Source organism: Melanerpes formicivorus, unplaced genomic scaffold (genome assembly GCF_026170545.1).
Source record: "Melanerpes formicivorus ecotype bairdi unplaced genomic scaffold, bMelFor1.0.p_v2 SCAF_4, whole genome shotgun sequence".
Lineage (NCBI taxonomy): Eukaryota > Metazoa > Chordata > Aves > Piciformes > Picidae > Melanerpes > Melanerpes formicivorus.
Genome location: NW_027142356.1, coordinates 35,413,152 through 35,430,348, shown reverse-complemented (window position 1 = coordinate 35,430,348; position 17,197 = coordinate 35,413,152). Strand labels below are relative to the sequence as shown.

Here is a 17,197-nt window from a genome sequence, read left to right as displayed (position 1 = left end):
CTGTCAAAAAAAATTAAACCCAGAAACAGCCCAGCTCCTTCTCTGTCCTGTACAAAACACCCAGTTTATAGAAGTTAGCTTGACTTCTGCAGGAGAGGGGCAGAAGACCACTGGAGTTGATTCCATCAGTAGAGAAGGGGTTGCTCTTAATTTCCAGTCAGCCCAACTCCAGCTAAGTAAACGAAGCCAAAATGGGAGAGCAACGGCGACAATAAGCGGCCGGAACTCCACGCGATGACAGAGGAATGATTTCCCACCGCTTAAATACAATCAAGGTGTGCTGTAATTTTACTTCCACAAGCCAGAGGGCTTATTGTAATCCTGATAAATTATAGCGGCAGCAGCAGAAGTGGGACAGAAGAAGGGGAAAATGCGAATGCAAAATATAAAATTGCCTCACAGAAAAGAAGGGAGGGAGAGAGCGAGCGAGAGGTTTGTTATCGTTTATTTTTCTCCAGCATATCATTCAGTTTCAGCTGTCTCTCCATCTCGCCCCGATCTCCACCATTTCTCAGGAACGTCTCTCGATGGCATCTCATTCTCTTCCTGTCTTTCACCAGCGTTTCATTATTTCTTAACTGTCCCTGAAAGGGTCTGGGCGGGAGGTGGAGGGGAGCAGGACCAGCCCTCACCTCACGTGTCCGCCTCATTTAAGCAGTTTGCAGAGAGCGGGTGGGGACACACGCACGCACATTGCAAATAATGCTAAATGTGATTAATCTCCCGGATTCCTGGAAATCTGACATGCATGAGTTACAGCGAAACCTCTTTTATTTCGCCATGAAACGCTTTTGCATAATGAGAAAGAAAATGTCCTCTGTGCCCTAATCAACTCTGACAGGTCCTGGACTCCCAAATACTTTTATTTATGGCACAATTTATTTCACCCCTAATAACCGGGGAGGCGTGCCCGGGGCTTGCTCCGTCCGAGGAGAAGCAGAGGGGAGAGGGACAGGGAGAAGGGCAGCTAGAGCGAGAAGAGAGGGATGGAGAGAGGGACGGGGAGAAGAAAGGGAGAGGGAGAGGAGAGAGATGGACAGGGAGAAGAAAGGGAGAGGGAAAGGAGAGAGAGAGGGACAGGGGCAGCGAGAAGAGAGGGACAGTGACAGGGAGAAGAAAGGGAGAGGAGGCGAGGGCCATGAGCCGGGCGGGACAGTCGCGGCTGGGCTCCGCGCCCGGCGGAGGACCCACAAAGTTTCATCAGGCGCTCGGAGCGGTAGCCCGCGGCCGCGCAGGGGAGGGGTCGCGGGGTGTCCTCACGGCCTCTTTGCCCCCACGCCGGCCCCCGACACCTCACCTGCCCCTCAAGCAGGGGATACCGGGGGCGGCGGCGGCCCCGCCAGGACCCGCCTCCCCGCCCCGCTGCCATTAGCAGAGATTACCCTAAACACTTGGCGGTCGCCGCCCGTCTCCCTCCAGGCATTGGCGCGGCCGCCTGTCAATCAGGCCGGCGCCCCGCCGCGCCGGGGCTCCGCCGTGCCACAGAGACGAGCCGCGGCGGCGGCAGACAGAGCCCCGGAGCGGGGCCGCGGCGGGGCCGGGGGAGGAGGATGGAGGAGGAGATGCAGCCGGCGGAGGAGGGGCCCAGCACCCCCAAAATCTACAAGCAGCGGGGCCCCTACAGCGTCCTGAAGACCTTCCCAGGGAAGCGGGCGGCGCTGGCCAAGCGCTACGAGAGACCCACCATGGTGGAGGTGCCCCGCGGACGCGGAGCGGGGCAGCCCTTCCCGCACGCCGCCGAGCCGCTGCCCTACGCGCCCCACGGCCCTTTCCCCAACGGGCCCGCCCGCCCCGCCGCCGCCCCCGGCGCTGCCCAGGGCCACCCCCGCCCGCCGCTACCACCGCCGCCGGCCCCGAGCTCCTCGGGCCGCTACGGCCCCTGCCCGGCGGCGGCTGGGGGCGGCGGTGCGGAGCTGAGCGCAGGTACCCGCAACTCCTCTCCGCCGCGCAACTTCGCGGGGCACTTTGCAGCAGGCGGGAGTGGGATGGGGGCTACGGACTACACGCACACACAGCCCCCCCAGCCCCACTCCCAGCGGGCTGCCGGCGGTCCCGGACCCCTTGGGCTCCCCTCCACGGGAGCTGGCGGCACCGGCTGGCCCGGGGCTGTGCGCGGGGCGGGTAGGGCCGGGGGGTCACAGACGGGGCGGGCGGCTGGGTCTCCCCGTCGGTCGGCGTCGCTGAAGTTGCTGGGGGCGGGCGGGGCCTCTGTCCGGGCCGGGGCCGTCGCCCGGCTGGCATCGCCCGCGGGGATGGTATGGCGGCCGCCCCCCCCTTCGCCGCCGTCGGGGCTGTGCCGTCAAGCCACCGGCGACTTGGCGGGGCAAGCGCTTGCGGGGCGGTTCGCACCTGCGGGAGCGCCGCTGTCGTCGGCGGGCTAGGGGTTCCGCGGGGCGGAGGGAGCCCCGGCTCGGTGGCAGTGGCGTCTGGGGAAGGCGGCGGGTTGGGGTTGGGGCCGGGGCGGGGGGGGTTGAAGCTGCCGGAGGGAGCTGGTGGTGATGGAGAGGCGGCTGTAAAAGAGGTGATTCTAACAGAAAGAAAACAGATCGGGTGCTTGTCTGCGCCGTTTCCGTGAGATGCAGCGAGGAGCCGGAGATCAGCTCATTTTGTTTATTTCTATTTTTTTTTTTCTCCCCGTTAAAGGTGTAAGATGCCGAATGCATATCTTCCTCCCGGTGATGGCTTGGAGTTAAAAAACCACGTAGATCTTGATATGCAACCTAAATTTGGCATCAGGAAATGGGAAATTGCATCTTTAAGCAGAGTACAATCAAAAATGAATTACAATAAATCCTATATAATTGCATAGGTCATTCTCTTTAATGAGATTTTATTAACCTGACTGTCAAGCTTTTGAGTCAGGCAGATATTTTATCTTCTTCAACTGATAAAAGTGTCAGCTATAAACCACCATATAAATATTCATAAATCTACACATCTGTGGCAGCCTATCAGCATCATTCTTTTGGACATTAAAAGCATTCTAATTACTTTCTGTCTAGCAGAGCTGAAATGCTGCCTGTTATAGTATGTGCTTGGCAGGCATGATTGCTTTTGTTTGCCATCACAAATAGCAGCATCCTATTTTATATACTGATGGTCCAGAATATATTCAGGGTTTGACTGAACAGGATGAATATTATGAAGCACCATCTGGTTTTGATAACATCGGGTATATTAACTCATCTGTTAATTTTTGACACATCATTGATTTATTTATTTAGAAAAATTGGATCCTGTTTTGGTATGTTGCTGTTTGCCTTTGTAACAAATGTGATGACATTTCCTTACTAAACAGGGAGATCTGCTAGTTAATAGGATATATGGCTGTGGTTTAATGCCTGTTTCTGCTCAGAAGCAGCCGTGTACTGGTTGAATTTATCATGCCTTGTTACAAATAATTCAAGCACTTTACCTAAAAAAAAGTTTAATACTGGAATAGATTAGCCTGAAAATTCACAGCTCTGATGCACAGCCCTGTGATCTGTGGCAGAAGGTCATGTTTTCCTTTTTCTTGAAATCCCTTCTTATTTACAATGTCCTAATGGTGGTATTGTACTCCCCCCCCCACCCTCCCCCCCGCCTTGGTCCACAGTCAAAATGCTGATGATAAATGTGGCACCTACATTTCTTCACAGAAGAAGAATTACACCATGGGAAACGCTCAGTTCTCTGGTAGATGGTGTGTGAGGCCATATTCACAGCAAAGCCCTTCAGGGCTTTGATGGTGAGCAGAAGTTTGGACTTTCCCCTGCCCCTGTAGCCTCTGCTTGCCAGGATCTAGAGCAGACTTCAAAGTTTGCCACTGGTTCAGTCCTGTGCTGAAAAAAAAAAAAAAAGAGAGAAAAAAGACAGTTAAGGAGCTACTGTTTTTTGCACTAAAGTTCTGTGAAGTCCTTGTCCCATCACCTGCACACCCAGGCTTTACTTTTACTTGTAGGTTCCTGTATGGGTCCAAACATACTATTATGTGATTGTTTCAGCTAAAACTTGAGTACTAAGGACAACAGTAGAAAAGAAACCAGAAGCTTGCTGGAGTGCACAGAAGTGGGTGATAAAGCCAGAGGCAAGGTTTAAACCTCCTGAGCATTGTAAACCCTGAGGTATGGGTGCTTTGCTGAGCTGTGCACCCATCCTTCCTGCCTGGTGGTGGAGAAACACCAGGTGCCTGTAGCTGGAGGAGCCATAGCACACATAAGCTGAGCAGGGAGCTGTGGCATGTAAGCTAGTTGGGACCTTGTGCAGGACTTTGTCCAAAACCTTGAGACCTTCATAACAAGTGTGTGAGGCAATTTAATAGCTCAGGCTGCCACTGTGGAAGCAGAGCTGAGGTTTTGGCTCAGGGAGCTCTGGGCATTTGCATGTGCTCCATGCACAGTCACTTTGCACTTTGCCCAGCACCTGCATGGTCTCTGCCCACCCAGCTCCTGGGTTCCTCACAAAAGCAAGTGGCATAGGTTTGGTCCTTTCCAGAACACCTCTTAGCCAGAGGTTCATCTCCTGATTAGTGGGTGTTGGAGGGAGGGAGGGATCCTTCCCTTAGCAGGTATCCATCCAGCTGCAGGTATCCATCCAGCTGCATGTGCACTGAGCTGTTCTCCACAAGGCAAGTAGTCACCATCCATGACTTGCACAGTGTTCCCACGTAGCTTACCTGTAGCACATGGCAGGTGCTTGTTGAATGAAGAGGTGGAAGGCTGTAGAGTACAGTTTTGTAGGGACACTCATTGAGTTGAGTTTCAGAGATTTCCCTCTTTTTGCTGATACCTCTTCACTTGTGCAGGCAACAGTGTGCAAGCTGGCTAGTAAAACACTCTTCCTGGGATGTCCAACTCTGCTAGCAACTTAAGCACTGATGTACCTCTGTGTACTAACCTGTCAGCCTGACCTCTGTGCCTGGGAAGATCATGGAACACACCCTCCTAGAGGCTGTTGTGCTGAGGCACATGGAGGATGGGAAGGTGATTCAAGTCAGCCAGCATGGCCCAAGGGCAAATCCTGCCTCCCTGACCTAGTGGCCTTCTTTGATGGAATGACTGCATCAGTGAACAAGGGAGGAGCTGTATGGACTCCTGTAAGACCTTTGACATGTTCTGCCACAACATCCTTCTCTCTAATTTGGAGTGATATGTATTTGATGGAAGGGCTGTTTGATGGTTGAGGAATTAGTTGGATGGTCTCATCTAGAAGGTAGTAGTCAGTGATGAAGATCAGTGACAAGTGGTGTCCCTTAGGGGTCTGTACTGGGAACCAGAGCTGTTTAATATCATAATCAGTGACCTGAACAGTGATATCAAGTGCACCCTCAATGAGTCTGCAGATGACACCAAGCTGAGTGGTGGAGTTGACGCGCTTGAGGGATGAGGCACCATGCAGAGAGACCTGGAATAAGCTTGAGATGTGGGCCTCTGTGATCGTCATGGGGTGCAACAAGGCTAGGGACACAGTCCTGCTCTTGTGTCAGGGCAAACCTTGGTGTCAATACAGGCTGGGAGGTGAAGAGACTGAGAGCAGCCCTGTGGATAAGAATTTGGGAGTACTGGTGGTGGAAAGGCTGAACATGAGCTGGCAATGAGTGCTCACAGCCCAGAAAGCAAACCATATCCTGGGCTGCATCAAAAGAAACTTGACAGCAGGTTGGTGGAGGTGACTCTCCTCCACCGCTTTGCTGTGGTGAGACCTCACCTGAAGTACTGCAACCAGCTCTGGAGTCCTCAGCACAGGAAAGACATGAACCTGTTGGAGAGGGTCCAGAGGAGGCCACAGAAATGATCCAAGGGCTGGAACACCTCTGCTGTGAGGAAGGGCCGAGAGGGTTCGGGTTGTTTGGCTTGGAGAAGAGAAGGCTCTGGGGAGACCTTATTGCAGCCTTTCAGTACTCAAAGAGAGTCTAGAAGAAAGATGAGGACAGACTTGGTAGCAGCAATGTGTATCTTTGGTAGCATGTACTTTAAACAGTATCATAGTCCACCTGAGAATCTCCTTTTTAGAATGGAATGGAATAGGAATAGGAATAGAATAGCAATAGGAATAGAATAGAATAGAATAGAATAGAATAGAATAGAATAGAATAGAATAACAATTAACCAGGTTGGAAAAGACCTCTGAGATCATCATGTCCAACCCATCATCCAACACCATCTAATCAACTAAACCATGGCACCAAGCACCCCATCCAGTCTAAACCTCACACTGTGCCTTAAAATTTAAGGTGGGCTTTCAAGAAAAGCAGAGCTGTCTTAGAAGTGTTATTCCAGTGCCAACAACCTGGCATGTTTAACACAACCAGTTAATAAAGTTCCAGAATGCCTGGACAGAACCACGTTTAAGTGAAGAGATAAATCAAAGATCATTATTTTGGCCTGAATCCAGAAGCTGGGAAACCCCCATGAGGAAGCAGATCCATGGATCAGTAGTGAAATGGCCAAACACCTCTAATCTTCAGCCACCAGACTGCCTTGGACTATCTTCATGCAAAATGCCCAAGAAAGCATTGCTTAGTCATGGGAGGGGTCACATGCTCTCAATTTCATCATCCAAGCCTAGAAGCTTACAGCAGTGATCATATCTAAAAACATAATGACAGAGTCTGTATGCATGGACAGAGCCATTTGGGGGATACAGATCTGCTGCCTCAGGATCTAAATTCATAATAATGGGGGGTGGGGGGGTGGAAATCAAGAAATATAAACCATTGTGTGAGAGGACTGAAGCTCTGGAAAGTGAAGGGTGAAATGATTGAAAGAGCTGAGGAACCTGGACTTTTGAGTCTTGCCAAAAAATGAAATACCAGTGAATGCATACATTCCCTGCAGGGAGGAAGGAAAGGTGCTAAGACTCACTCAGTAGTTACAGAGATGACTTTCTAAACCAGCTGGCCAAGATCACAAAGGGAACTGTGGAAAAGCCACAACCTGAATCCAGAGACACAGAGACCCAGCACAATGGCTTATTAACGGAGCTGTCTGGTCTGAGTATTGAAAAGAGCCTGGAGGTGTAGGAAAAGGTGATGCTCTGACAGTCCTCCCAGGCATCTTTGCTGATGCGTCAGTGCAGCTGATCAGGTTGGCTTTCAGAAGATTACCCTTACTAAAAGCGGGTGTTAGTCTGGCAGTGGGATGGCTGGGAAGCCACACAGTTCAGCATCAGCAAGAAAAAAGAGATCATAGAGTCAATCAGGCTGGAAAAGACCTCAGAGATCATCAAGTCCAACCTATTACCTAATACCTAACACCTCATGACAACTAAGCCATGGCTCCAAGTGCCACATCCAATCCTTTTTTGAACACCTCCAGGGATGGTGACTCCACTCCACCACCTCCCTGGGCAGCACATTCCAAAGGCCAATTACTCTTTCTGGGAAGAACTTTCTCCTCACCTCCAGCCTAAACTTCCCCTGGCACAGCCTGAGACTGTGTCTTCTTGTTCTGTTGCTGGTTGCCTGGGAGAAGAGATCAACCCCCTCCTGGCTACAACCTCCCTTTAGGTAGTTGTAGAGAGCAATAAGGTCTCCCCTGAACCTCCTCTTCTCCAGGCTAAACACCCCCAGCACTCTCAGTCTTTCCTGACAGGGCTGTGCTCAAGACATCTCCCCAGCCTCATTGCCCTTCTCTGGATGCATTCAAGTGTCTCAGTGTCCTTAAATTGAGGAGCCCTGAACTGGCCACAAGGTGTGGCCTAACCAGGTGTGAAGATGAATGTTGTATCCAGGAGTTGGTACCTGCTTTGCCATATGGCAGCATCTTCTGGTTGCTTGGACTCTCAGCCTAGTTGGGAATACTTCTGTTTTTTTAGCACTTTAATCCTCTTTATGGGCCTGATCCTGCAAGTCCACCTGTAGGCAAAAGTCTAGATAAAAGTGATGGGAGTTCTGTTAAGACTGAAGACTGCAGGGTCTGAGGCATTGGAATTGCATGGTTGGTGAGCATCATAATAAGGAAAAGGAATACCACAGAAAGGCTTTTAATGAACTGTTTACACTGGTTTAGTCATTTAAATAGAATCCTCCTTTGCTAGGGAACATCTACATGAAGTAAGTTAAGAATCACAGATCAGTGACTATTCAGCAGTAATCACATAAACCCAACTTTTTGTCACTTCTTAGTGATTAGCCATTGCACAGTGCTTGCCTTTCTAATTACAGTCAGCCTGGAGAAGCTGAAATCCCAATTTCTGCAGTATAAGCTAAATGGACAGCATTTGTTTCTGTTGGTTTTTTTTTTCCCTCCATCACAATAAATAACTGTGGTTATTCTCACTTAGTGTCGTTGTGGTGGGTTGAAATTTGCCCCACTGCCCCCCCCCCCCCCAACATTAACTTTCCCAGCCTAGCCCAGCTGGAAGCAAATGGAAGCTGTATTTACAGGCAAAACTGCAATCTACAATGGAATGCAATGAATGTGTACAAAATAGTCAGGGTTTACAATATTTACAGAGACTTACAAGTAACAAACAGCACAAGAACACCCCTGGTCAAACACCAGGGGAAGCTACTAGCTTCTCCTTCCCTGCCTACCCAGATCCCCCTGTACAGAAGGGAGAAGAGAAAGGAGCAGAGAAAGTTGCTGTTGGACTTAACCAAAACAATGCAGCCAAGGTCAAGCAGAAGCAAGTTAGTATCTCTCCAGAGCAAGGAAGCAAGAAGAGAAGAAAGAATTGGTTTGGTACAGGCAATCTTATGGTAGATATCTCTCCAGTGGGATTTTATAGAATTATCTTTATTTTCCTTTTTAAATAGAATAGAATAGAATAGAATAGAATAGAATAGAACAGAATAGAATAGAATAGAATAGAATAGAATAGAATAGAATAGAATAGAATAGAATAGAATAGAATAGAATAGAATAGAATAGAATAGAATCAACCAGGCTGGAAAAGACCTTTGAGATCATCGAGTCCAACCTATCACCAACACTATCTAATCAACTAAACCATGGCACCAAGCACCCCATCCAGTCTCTTCCTAAACACCTCCAGTGATGGTGACTCCACTTCCTCCCTGGGCAGCACATTCCAATCGCCAATCTCTGTGAAGAACTTCTTCCTAACATCCAGCCTAAACCTCCCCTGGTGCAGCTTAAGACTGTGTCCTCTTGTTCTGGTGCTGGTTGCCTGGGAGAAGAGACTAAACCCCACCTGTCTACAACCTCCCTTCAGGGAGCTGTAGACAGCAGTAAGGTCTCCTCTAGTGATTTATTTACATTTTACTACTTTTCTGGTCAAGATCTGTGAAAAATTTTACAGGCATAGCCTAAAACTACCCCAGTCATTCAGACTGTGGGTCCAGCCACCTTTACAGGTGTAGAAGTTGCTTGAGCACAGAGCCAGATGCTTCCAGAAGGCATGTGCTGAAAGCATCCCTCAATGATGCTGCCCAGTGCTGCCCATTAAAAAAAAAAAAAAAAAAAGGGAAAAAAAAAAAGAAAATAATTTGTAAATCTTGATGTTAATATTTCAAAATAGGCCTGCCTTGGCCTGACTTTTTTCTTTGTATCTTTGAGTAGGAGTTAAAGTTACTCGAGTGCAAGCCCTACGAGGAGAGGCTGAGGGAGCTGGGATTGTTCAGCCTGGAGAAGAGAAGGCTCAGGGGAGACCTTCTTGCTGTCTACAACTACCTGAAGGGAGGTTGTAGCCAGGAGGGGGTTGGTCTCTTCTCCCAGGCAACCAGCACCAGAACAAGAGGACACAGTCTAAAGCTGTGCCAGGGGAAGTTTATGCTCAAGGTGAGGAGAAAGTTCTTCACAGAGAGAGTTGTTAGCTGTTGGAATGTGCTGCCCAGGGAGGTGATGGAGTCACCATCCCTGGAGGTGTTTAAAACAGGATTGGACGTGGCACTTGAACCATGGTTTAGTTAGCCATGAGGTGTTGGGTGATAGGTTGGACTTGATGATCTTTGAGGTCTTTTCCAACCTCATTGATTCTATTATTCTAAGGAGTTAAAGCCATTGGAATGTGCTGCCCAGGGAGGTGGTGGAGTCTCCGTCCTTGGAGGTGTTTAAAACAGGATTGGACGCAGCACTTGAACCATGGTGTAGTTAGCCATGAGGTGTTGGGTGATAGGTTGGACTTGATGATCTCTGAGGTCTTTTCCATCCTTATTGAAAAAAAGAAAGGGAGGGGGGAAATAAAAAGAGTAATTGCTGGGTTTTGTGTCTTTGGAGCAGATCTGATACTGAACTGAAGATTAAATCAATGCTGTCATTTGTGTGTAGAATCTCAGTGACGTTTCAAGCCATTATCGCGGCAAATGTGCCTAATGCATTCCGTTCTACCACAAACCTAATCATTAATTTTTATCTCTGCTGATGTTTGTGTGCATTACAGCATTCTTCAAAACCATCATTTGGAATGGCAGGTTACTCTTGTTGGTTTTTTTTTTTTGCTGTGTTTTAGGCAAAACCATAATATTTGAATAACGTCTCCTGTATTAATCTAATCTCCTTTTTTTTGGTTGCTTCATTCATATTTCATCCCCCTTGCAACAAGGAGACGCAAAGAATGAGTAACTGTTTTGTCAACAGGGACCAAAATGATTAAAGCACAAACAGTAAATATGACTTCAGGTCTGGAATCGGATTACAGGATTAAAATGAAGGGAAGGGGGGGAATAAAACTACTCTGCAGTGGGATTGCAAAAATAGGATAGGATAGGATAGGATAGGATAGGATAGGATAGGATAGGATAGGATAGGATAGGATAGGATAGGATAGGATAGGATAGAAGAATAGAATAGAATAGAGTAGAAGAATAGAATGGAATGGAACGGAATAGAATAGAATAGAATAGAATAGAATAGAATAGAATAGAATAGAATAGAATAGAATAGAATAGAATAGAATAGAAGAATAGAATAGAAGAATAGAATAGAAGAATAGAATAGAAGAATAGAATAGAATAATAGAATAGAATAATAGAATAGGATAGACCAGGTTGAAAAAGTCTTTCAAGATCATCAAGTCCAACCTATCACCCAACACCATTCAGTCTGGAGAAGAGAAGGCTCCAAGGTGACCTAATTGTGGCCTTCCGGTATCTGAAGGGGGCCTACAGGAAGGCTGGGGAAGGACTTCTCAGGATCTCAGGTAGTGATAGGACTAGGGGGAATGGAATGAAGCTGGAGGTGGGGAGATTCAGGCTGGATGTGAGGAGGAAGTTCTTCACCATGAGAGTGGTGAAGCCCTGGAATGGGTTGTCCAGGGAGGATGTTGAGTCCCCATCCCTGGAGGTGTTTAAGCCCAGGCTGGATGAGGCTCTGGCCAGCCTGATCTAGGGTGAGGTGTCCCTGCCCATGGCAAGGGGGTTGGAACTAGATGATCCTTGTGGTCCCTTCCAACCCTGACTGATACTATGATTCTAATCAACTAAACCATGGCACCAAGTGCTTCATCCAGTTCCAATCCAAAGTTCCAATCAATATCACCCTCTAATAATTTTAAAGGGGAGATTGTGCAATGTAAATAAATCAGGCAAAGGAGAACTTGGAAGTTGTTAATCATGCTCGAGTTCCTTGATTTGGTTCATGGGGAGGTCCCATGTGGAAAGCTGCAGTGTCACCCAGGTTCCATTCTTTTCATTTCTATTACACCAGTTGTGCTGTGTTACTTTGCACTTGCATAGTAGGGGTTAAAGGCAGCTGGCCTTAGGTTAATGCAGTGAAAGGGAAGGAGGGACTGCAGGTATGGGGGCTACAGAGCTGGCACCTCACCAGCACTCCCTTGCAAAGGGAGCAGCAGTGCCTGTGCATTTGTGCCCTTTTGAGTCTGGGGGCACAGCTTAGCGTTGTGGATCAAAGATGCTTTGGAGAAATCAGCCCTGAGGCTGAGGGTGTGGTACCACTCGTTGGCACAGGAGGCTGATGATGAGAGTGTTGTAAGTGGTCTTTACATGCTGGTGGGCTCTTTGCTTGGCCCTGGGCAGCCTCATAGCCCAGCTGTGCAGCTGTGCTTGCTCTGTCCTCCTCACACCCCTGTTCTTGCAGTTAAGTCCTTGGAAGGTGACAGCCTGGGGGTTTGTGCCAGGGAGGTCTCCTCAGGCTGCATTCAGGACTGAAAGCATTTGTATGCTGCCTCAGCCCTGTCCTCTTTGCAGAGATCTGGAGGATGGTAAAAATGCAAATCAGTGTTGTTTCAAATATTATTGAGGCCAGCTGTACTAACCTCAGTGTGAGGTAGATTTTCTTCTGGATTGTGGAGAAGTGTGGTGAGAAGTGCCACCCCTTAAAGGCCTGAATTCTGAATGTTTCTGTTCTTCCTGTGTTATCAGCGTGATCAGGCTATGTTTGCATCTCTGGTGATGAAGTTAAGATAAATGAAGGTCTGGGGTGCTTAGTCTCATGCATCTGTAGCAGGTTGCCTTTTCAAAAGTAAATGCATTTGTCACTTCCTAAAAGTCAAGCCTGCCTGAGAAGAGCTCTCCAAAATTGGCAGCACTTATACCTACCAGGCTTTTTTTCTTGTCTTTTTTTTTCCTCCCCTTCCCATCTCATGGAAAATGTTAGTTACCTCTTTTTAGACACCCAGAGGAGAACTCAGTTATGAATAAGCTAAGAAAAAAAAATGTAAAGGCGTTTTTATTTTATTGGTAAACCCAACAAATCACACCATAAATGTCTTGGATATTTTCCATCTGGGTCCAGGAGCTGTTACTGGAGCTTGAGCTGCATACATAGGCACTGGAGAAATGAACTATCCTAATACAATGTGCCCTTGTGGGCAAGAAGGCCAATGGTATCCTGAGGTGCATTAAGAAATGTGTCAAGGAAGGTTCTCCTCCCCCTCTACTCTGCCCTAGTGAAACCACACCTGGAGTGTTGTGTTCACTTTGAGCTCCCCAGTTCAAGAGGGATATACTAGAGAGCATCCAGTGGAGGCTTGGAGGCTGATGAAGGGACTGGAACTTCTGTCTGATGAGGAAAGGCTGAGAGACCTGGGGCTGGTTAGCCTAGAGAAGACAGGAGATCTTATTAATGTTTTTAAATATCTCAAGGGTGGATGTCAAGAGGAAGGTGCCAGTCTCTTTTCAGTGGTGACCTGTGATAGGACAAGGAGCAATGGGTACAAACTAGTACACAGGGAAAACTTCTTTGCTGTGTGCATGACAGAGCACTGGAACAGGCTTCCCAGAGAGGTTGTGGAGTCTCCTTTGCTACCACAACCCAGCCAAATGTGTTCCTGTGTGACCTGCCCTAGGTGATCCTGCTTTGGCAGGGAGCTTGGACTTAATGAACTTCAGAGGTTTCTTCCAACCCCTACCATGCTATCATTATACTATGTAGGTTTCAACTGTAGCTGCTGTTTCTGGTCAAGGCTGACTAGGTGCAGTGTGACATTCTTATTCCTGATTCCAGAGCCAAGATACTGCCTCCAGAAATTGCTGGGCAGCCCCAGGCAACCAGCACCAGAACAAGAGGACACAGTCTCAAGCTGTGCCAGGGGAGGTTTAGACTGGATGTTAGGAAGAAGTTCTTCATAGACAGAGTGATTGGCCATTGGAATGTGCTGCCCAGGGAGGTGGTGGAGTCACCATCACTGGAGGTGTTTAGGAAGAGACTGGATGGGGTGCTTGGTGCCATGGTTTAGTTGAATAGATGGTGTTGGGTGATAGGTTGGACTTCATAATGTCAAAGGTCTTTTCCAACTTGGTCTATTCTATTCTATTCTATTCTATTCTATTCTATTCTATTCTATTCTATTCTATTCTATTCTATTCTATTCTATTCTGTTCTGTTCTGTTCTGCTCTGCTCTGCTCTGCTCTGTTCTGTTCTGTTCTATATGTGCAAAGTCCATAGAATTGGGGGTGGATCATGGGAAGTGTCTTATGTCCAGTATCAAGTGAGTGCAGCAAAGATGAAAGTGAGAAAAAGCAAACTTGGAAGCCTTGCTGGAAAGGAGCAGGGCACTGGGCAAAGGTGTAGTGCAAAGTCCTGTAAACATGTTCAGGCAGTGTCCACCAGCAGCTTGAAAGAGGCTTCCAGAGAAGTACTTACTTGAACTTTTCATTTGTAGCAGATTGGATGGAATTTGTATTTCCTTCCCTGTTTTCCTGTCTTCAGTCCCTCTGTTAGAAGGTGGCAGTAAGCAGTGACTGTCATCACAATGCATTTCTGATTAACAGCAAGGGCACAAGGGCACTCTCAAAATAGAAGCAAAGTGGGGATTGTTTTAAATCACAGTGTTGCAGAAGTATTAAAGCAGAAGCCATCACTTTAATGCGTTCAGAAATGAAATGCATGCGACTGTAAACGGCTGTGTACATTCATCTAGCTGCTCCTGCCTGCCATAACCTTTTGCATTTGGGTTGCTGTGATTCATCTCTCTTTTTTCTGTTGCAGAGAGTCGAATGATTCTGGATGCCTTCGCCCAGCAGTGCAGCCGGGTTCTAAGTCTCTTGAATTGCGGTGGAAAACTGCTGGACAACAATCACTCTCAGTCCATGATTTCTTGCATAAAGCAGGAAAACCCCAATTATAGTGAAAGACAAGAGCAATGTCAGCTTGGGAAAATGGTGCATAGTCAGACATCAGACATTTTAGACATAGAGATGCAGTATATGCAAAAGAAACAGCAGACCTCAGCCTTTCTGAGAGTTTTTACCGATTCCCTTCAGAACTATTTGCTCTCTGGGAGCTTCCCTTCTCAGAACACCTCATCAGTAAATGATTTTAGCCATTTGGCAGATGTGGATCCCCTTTCAACCTCTCCAGTACACACTTTAGGCGGATGGACATCTCCGGCAACATCTGAATCTCACGGTCACCCATCGTCTTCTACGCTTCCAGAGGAGGAAGAGGAGGAAGAGGAAGAAGGCTACTGCCCTCGGTGTCAAGAGCTAGAGCAGGAGGTAATTTCATTGCAACAAGAAAATGAGGAGCTTCGTAGAAAGTTGGAGAGCATTCCAGGTAAATAATTCCCTGCCATGCAATGTTGTCAGTCAGGGATGAAAACAGTTTGGGTAACAGTTTGGCTTAAGTTCTAGTTAGGTTCTAAGGTTGGGATCATTAATAATCAAACACTGCAATTTGTCTCCAGCCAAAACTCTTAGGGCTGTGCCTACTGGAAAAACCACCTGCTGGACTAGTGAGCTGTGTGTGGGATGTGCTTGCAGTCCTAACTTCCAGACACCAAGTGGTTTGTGATGGTCATGTCCAATGGGTGCTTTTAGACCTAATTATGTGTCTTGTGACCTGACTCCCTTTTGAGACTCTCTTTTTGGCTGCTTCAAGTAAGTATTCAAAGTTGCATCCCTACTTTTAACTGAAGAAGATTTGGCTGTTAGCTCAGTGAGAAGCATAAATGGATCTCCTCCCATTCATCTTCAACTAAAACTTGAAATAAAAGCTTGGCTACAACTTCTCCACTTCAGCCACACCTAGCAGCTACTGGGTGAGACTAAAGAGACAGCAAACCCTCACCTAATAGACACCCCCTCTGAGAAAAACTTCTCTTGCCTCTTCTAAACTAAGGCCTTCTCCCTTGTAAGGTGCACTGAGATCTTTGAAGAGTGGTGTTGGATAAGACCAAGGTATCTTGGCCCTGTGTCCTCTGAACTTTAAGCACAGGCAAAAATAAACCTCAAATAATACTACTGAAAGCAAAGTGGAATTTAGCAGAGAAAATATAAACTCCAGGGAGCTGCACCTGTGCTAGCTAAAGTTTGAGGTACTTAGGATAGATCCATGCAAATGTAATTGAACTAATCCCTAAATGGCAGAAAAGACCAGGAAAAGGCTGCAAGAGAGAAAGGACTTCAAAGCTGCTAACCATGCACAGAGGAAGAAGGCAGTAACCAGCTACTGCCCCAGTATGTAGGTGCAGCTGCAAAATCTTGGCAAAAAAAACAAGCAGCAGCCTTCATAATTCTTCTCCCAGCTATGAGTGATGAGGTATTAATTATCTGCATTACACTGTGTGTTTCTGTTGAGCATTGGTCCCTGGGGATACTAGCAGATGCCTTCCTTAAGCAGTATTATTCAGGGCAGAGAAAACCCAACATTTAGACAAGTTCCCCCACCTCTCCCAAAATCTGGAGTCATCACAATTTGTGCACTCTCACTGGATTCAGTAGTGGTTCGTCCATCATGGAAGCACTGTGTGATGTCCACTTCTGGGCTCCTCAATTTTAGAAGGACATTGAGATACTTGAATGTGTCCAGAGAAGGGCAGTGAGGCTGGGGAGAGGTCTGGAGCACAGCCCTCTGAGGAGAGGCTGAGGGAGCTGGGGTGGTTTAGCCTGGAGAAGAGGAGGCTCAGGGGAGACCTTCTTGCTCTCTATACCTACCTGAAGGGAGGTTGTAAACAGGTGAGGGTTGATCTCTTCTCCCAGGCAACCAGCAACAGAACAAGAAGACACAGTCTCAAGCTGTGCCATGGGAAGTGTAGGCTCCAGGTGAAGAGAAGGTTCTTCCCAGAAACAGTAATTTGCCATTGGAATGTGCTGCCCAGGGAGGTGGTGGAGTCCCTGTCCCTGGAGGTGTTCAGAAAAGGACTGGATGTTGCACTTGGAGCCATGGTTTAGTTGTCATGAGGTGTTAGGTGTTAGCTAATAGGTTGGACTTGATGATCTCTGAGGTCTTTTCCAACCTTCTTGTTGATTCCAGTGGACTTCAACTGCTGTGGAGTCTTAGCTTCAGCTGTGTAAGACCAAAAATGATCATTAGGGTCCATAATCTGACCCATGTCTTTCATTCAATCATCTATATTGAACCTTGTAATCTTTTTGACTTTGACTAAAGCATGACTTACATTTGACTAAAATAATACCTGAGAAGGCCTCCAGTCCTGAGTTGGAGGCTGGTGAGCAGCGGCTCTACCGCTTACTCCCAACACTTGACTCCTGTGGTTAATTACATTTCTGATTAATCTGCTGGCTTCCCTGCCTGATGATCTGAAATCAGGCCTTTGACTTCTATGCTTTGCTCCACTAAATGAAGTGCTGTGTAGGCCTGGGTGCCTTTTTCCAGCTGAAGGTACCTACAGATGGAAAGCTCACAATTTCCATCTTCGATGAAGTAAGCGAACAGAGCTGCTTAAAACTCCCCCAAGGAGTTCCATCCTCCTTTGCAGTCCTTTTTTCCATTCTGCTCATTTCTTTAAGTTTTTGGGCTCTGGAAACACGTGCAGTGTGTTCCCATCTGCCTGAGTGAAGGTGAATAGTCTCTTTGTTCCTAGCCTGGTCATTTGGCTGTTGGTCGTGCCGCT

The 17,197-nt window shown here is 47.6% G+C and overlaps 1 protein-coding gene across 3 annotated transcripts in view; it reads left to right on the top strand.

The window, feature by feature from the left end:
- The first annotated feature begins 1,497 nt into the window (after positions 1–1,497).
- BEND4 (BEN domain containing 4) overlaps positions 1,498–17,197 on the top strand; it is a 56,726-nt gene continuing 41,026 nt past the window's right edge. For all 3 annotated transcript variants that reach the window (XM_068137627.1, XM_068137626.1, XM_068137628.1), the window contains exons 1-2: positions 1,498–1,923; positions 14,332–14,898. In XM_068137627.1, the coding sequence (XP_067993728.1) occupies positions 1,551–1,923; positions 14,332–14,898 (940 nt within the window). In that variant the 5' untranslated portion in view covers positions 1,498–1,550. The remainder of the gene's footprint in view (positions 1,924–14,331; positions 14,899–17,197) is intronic.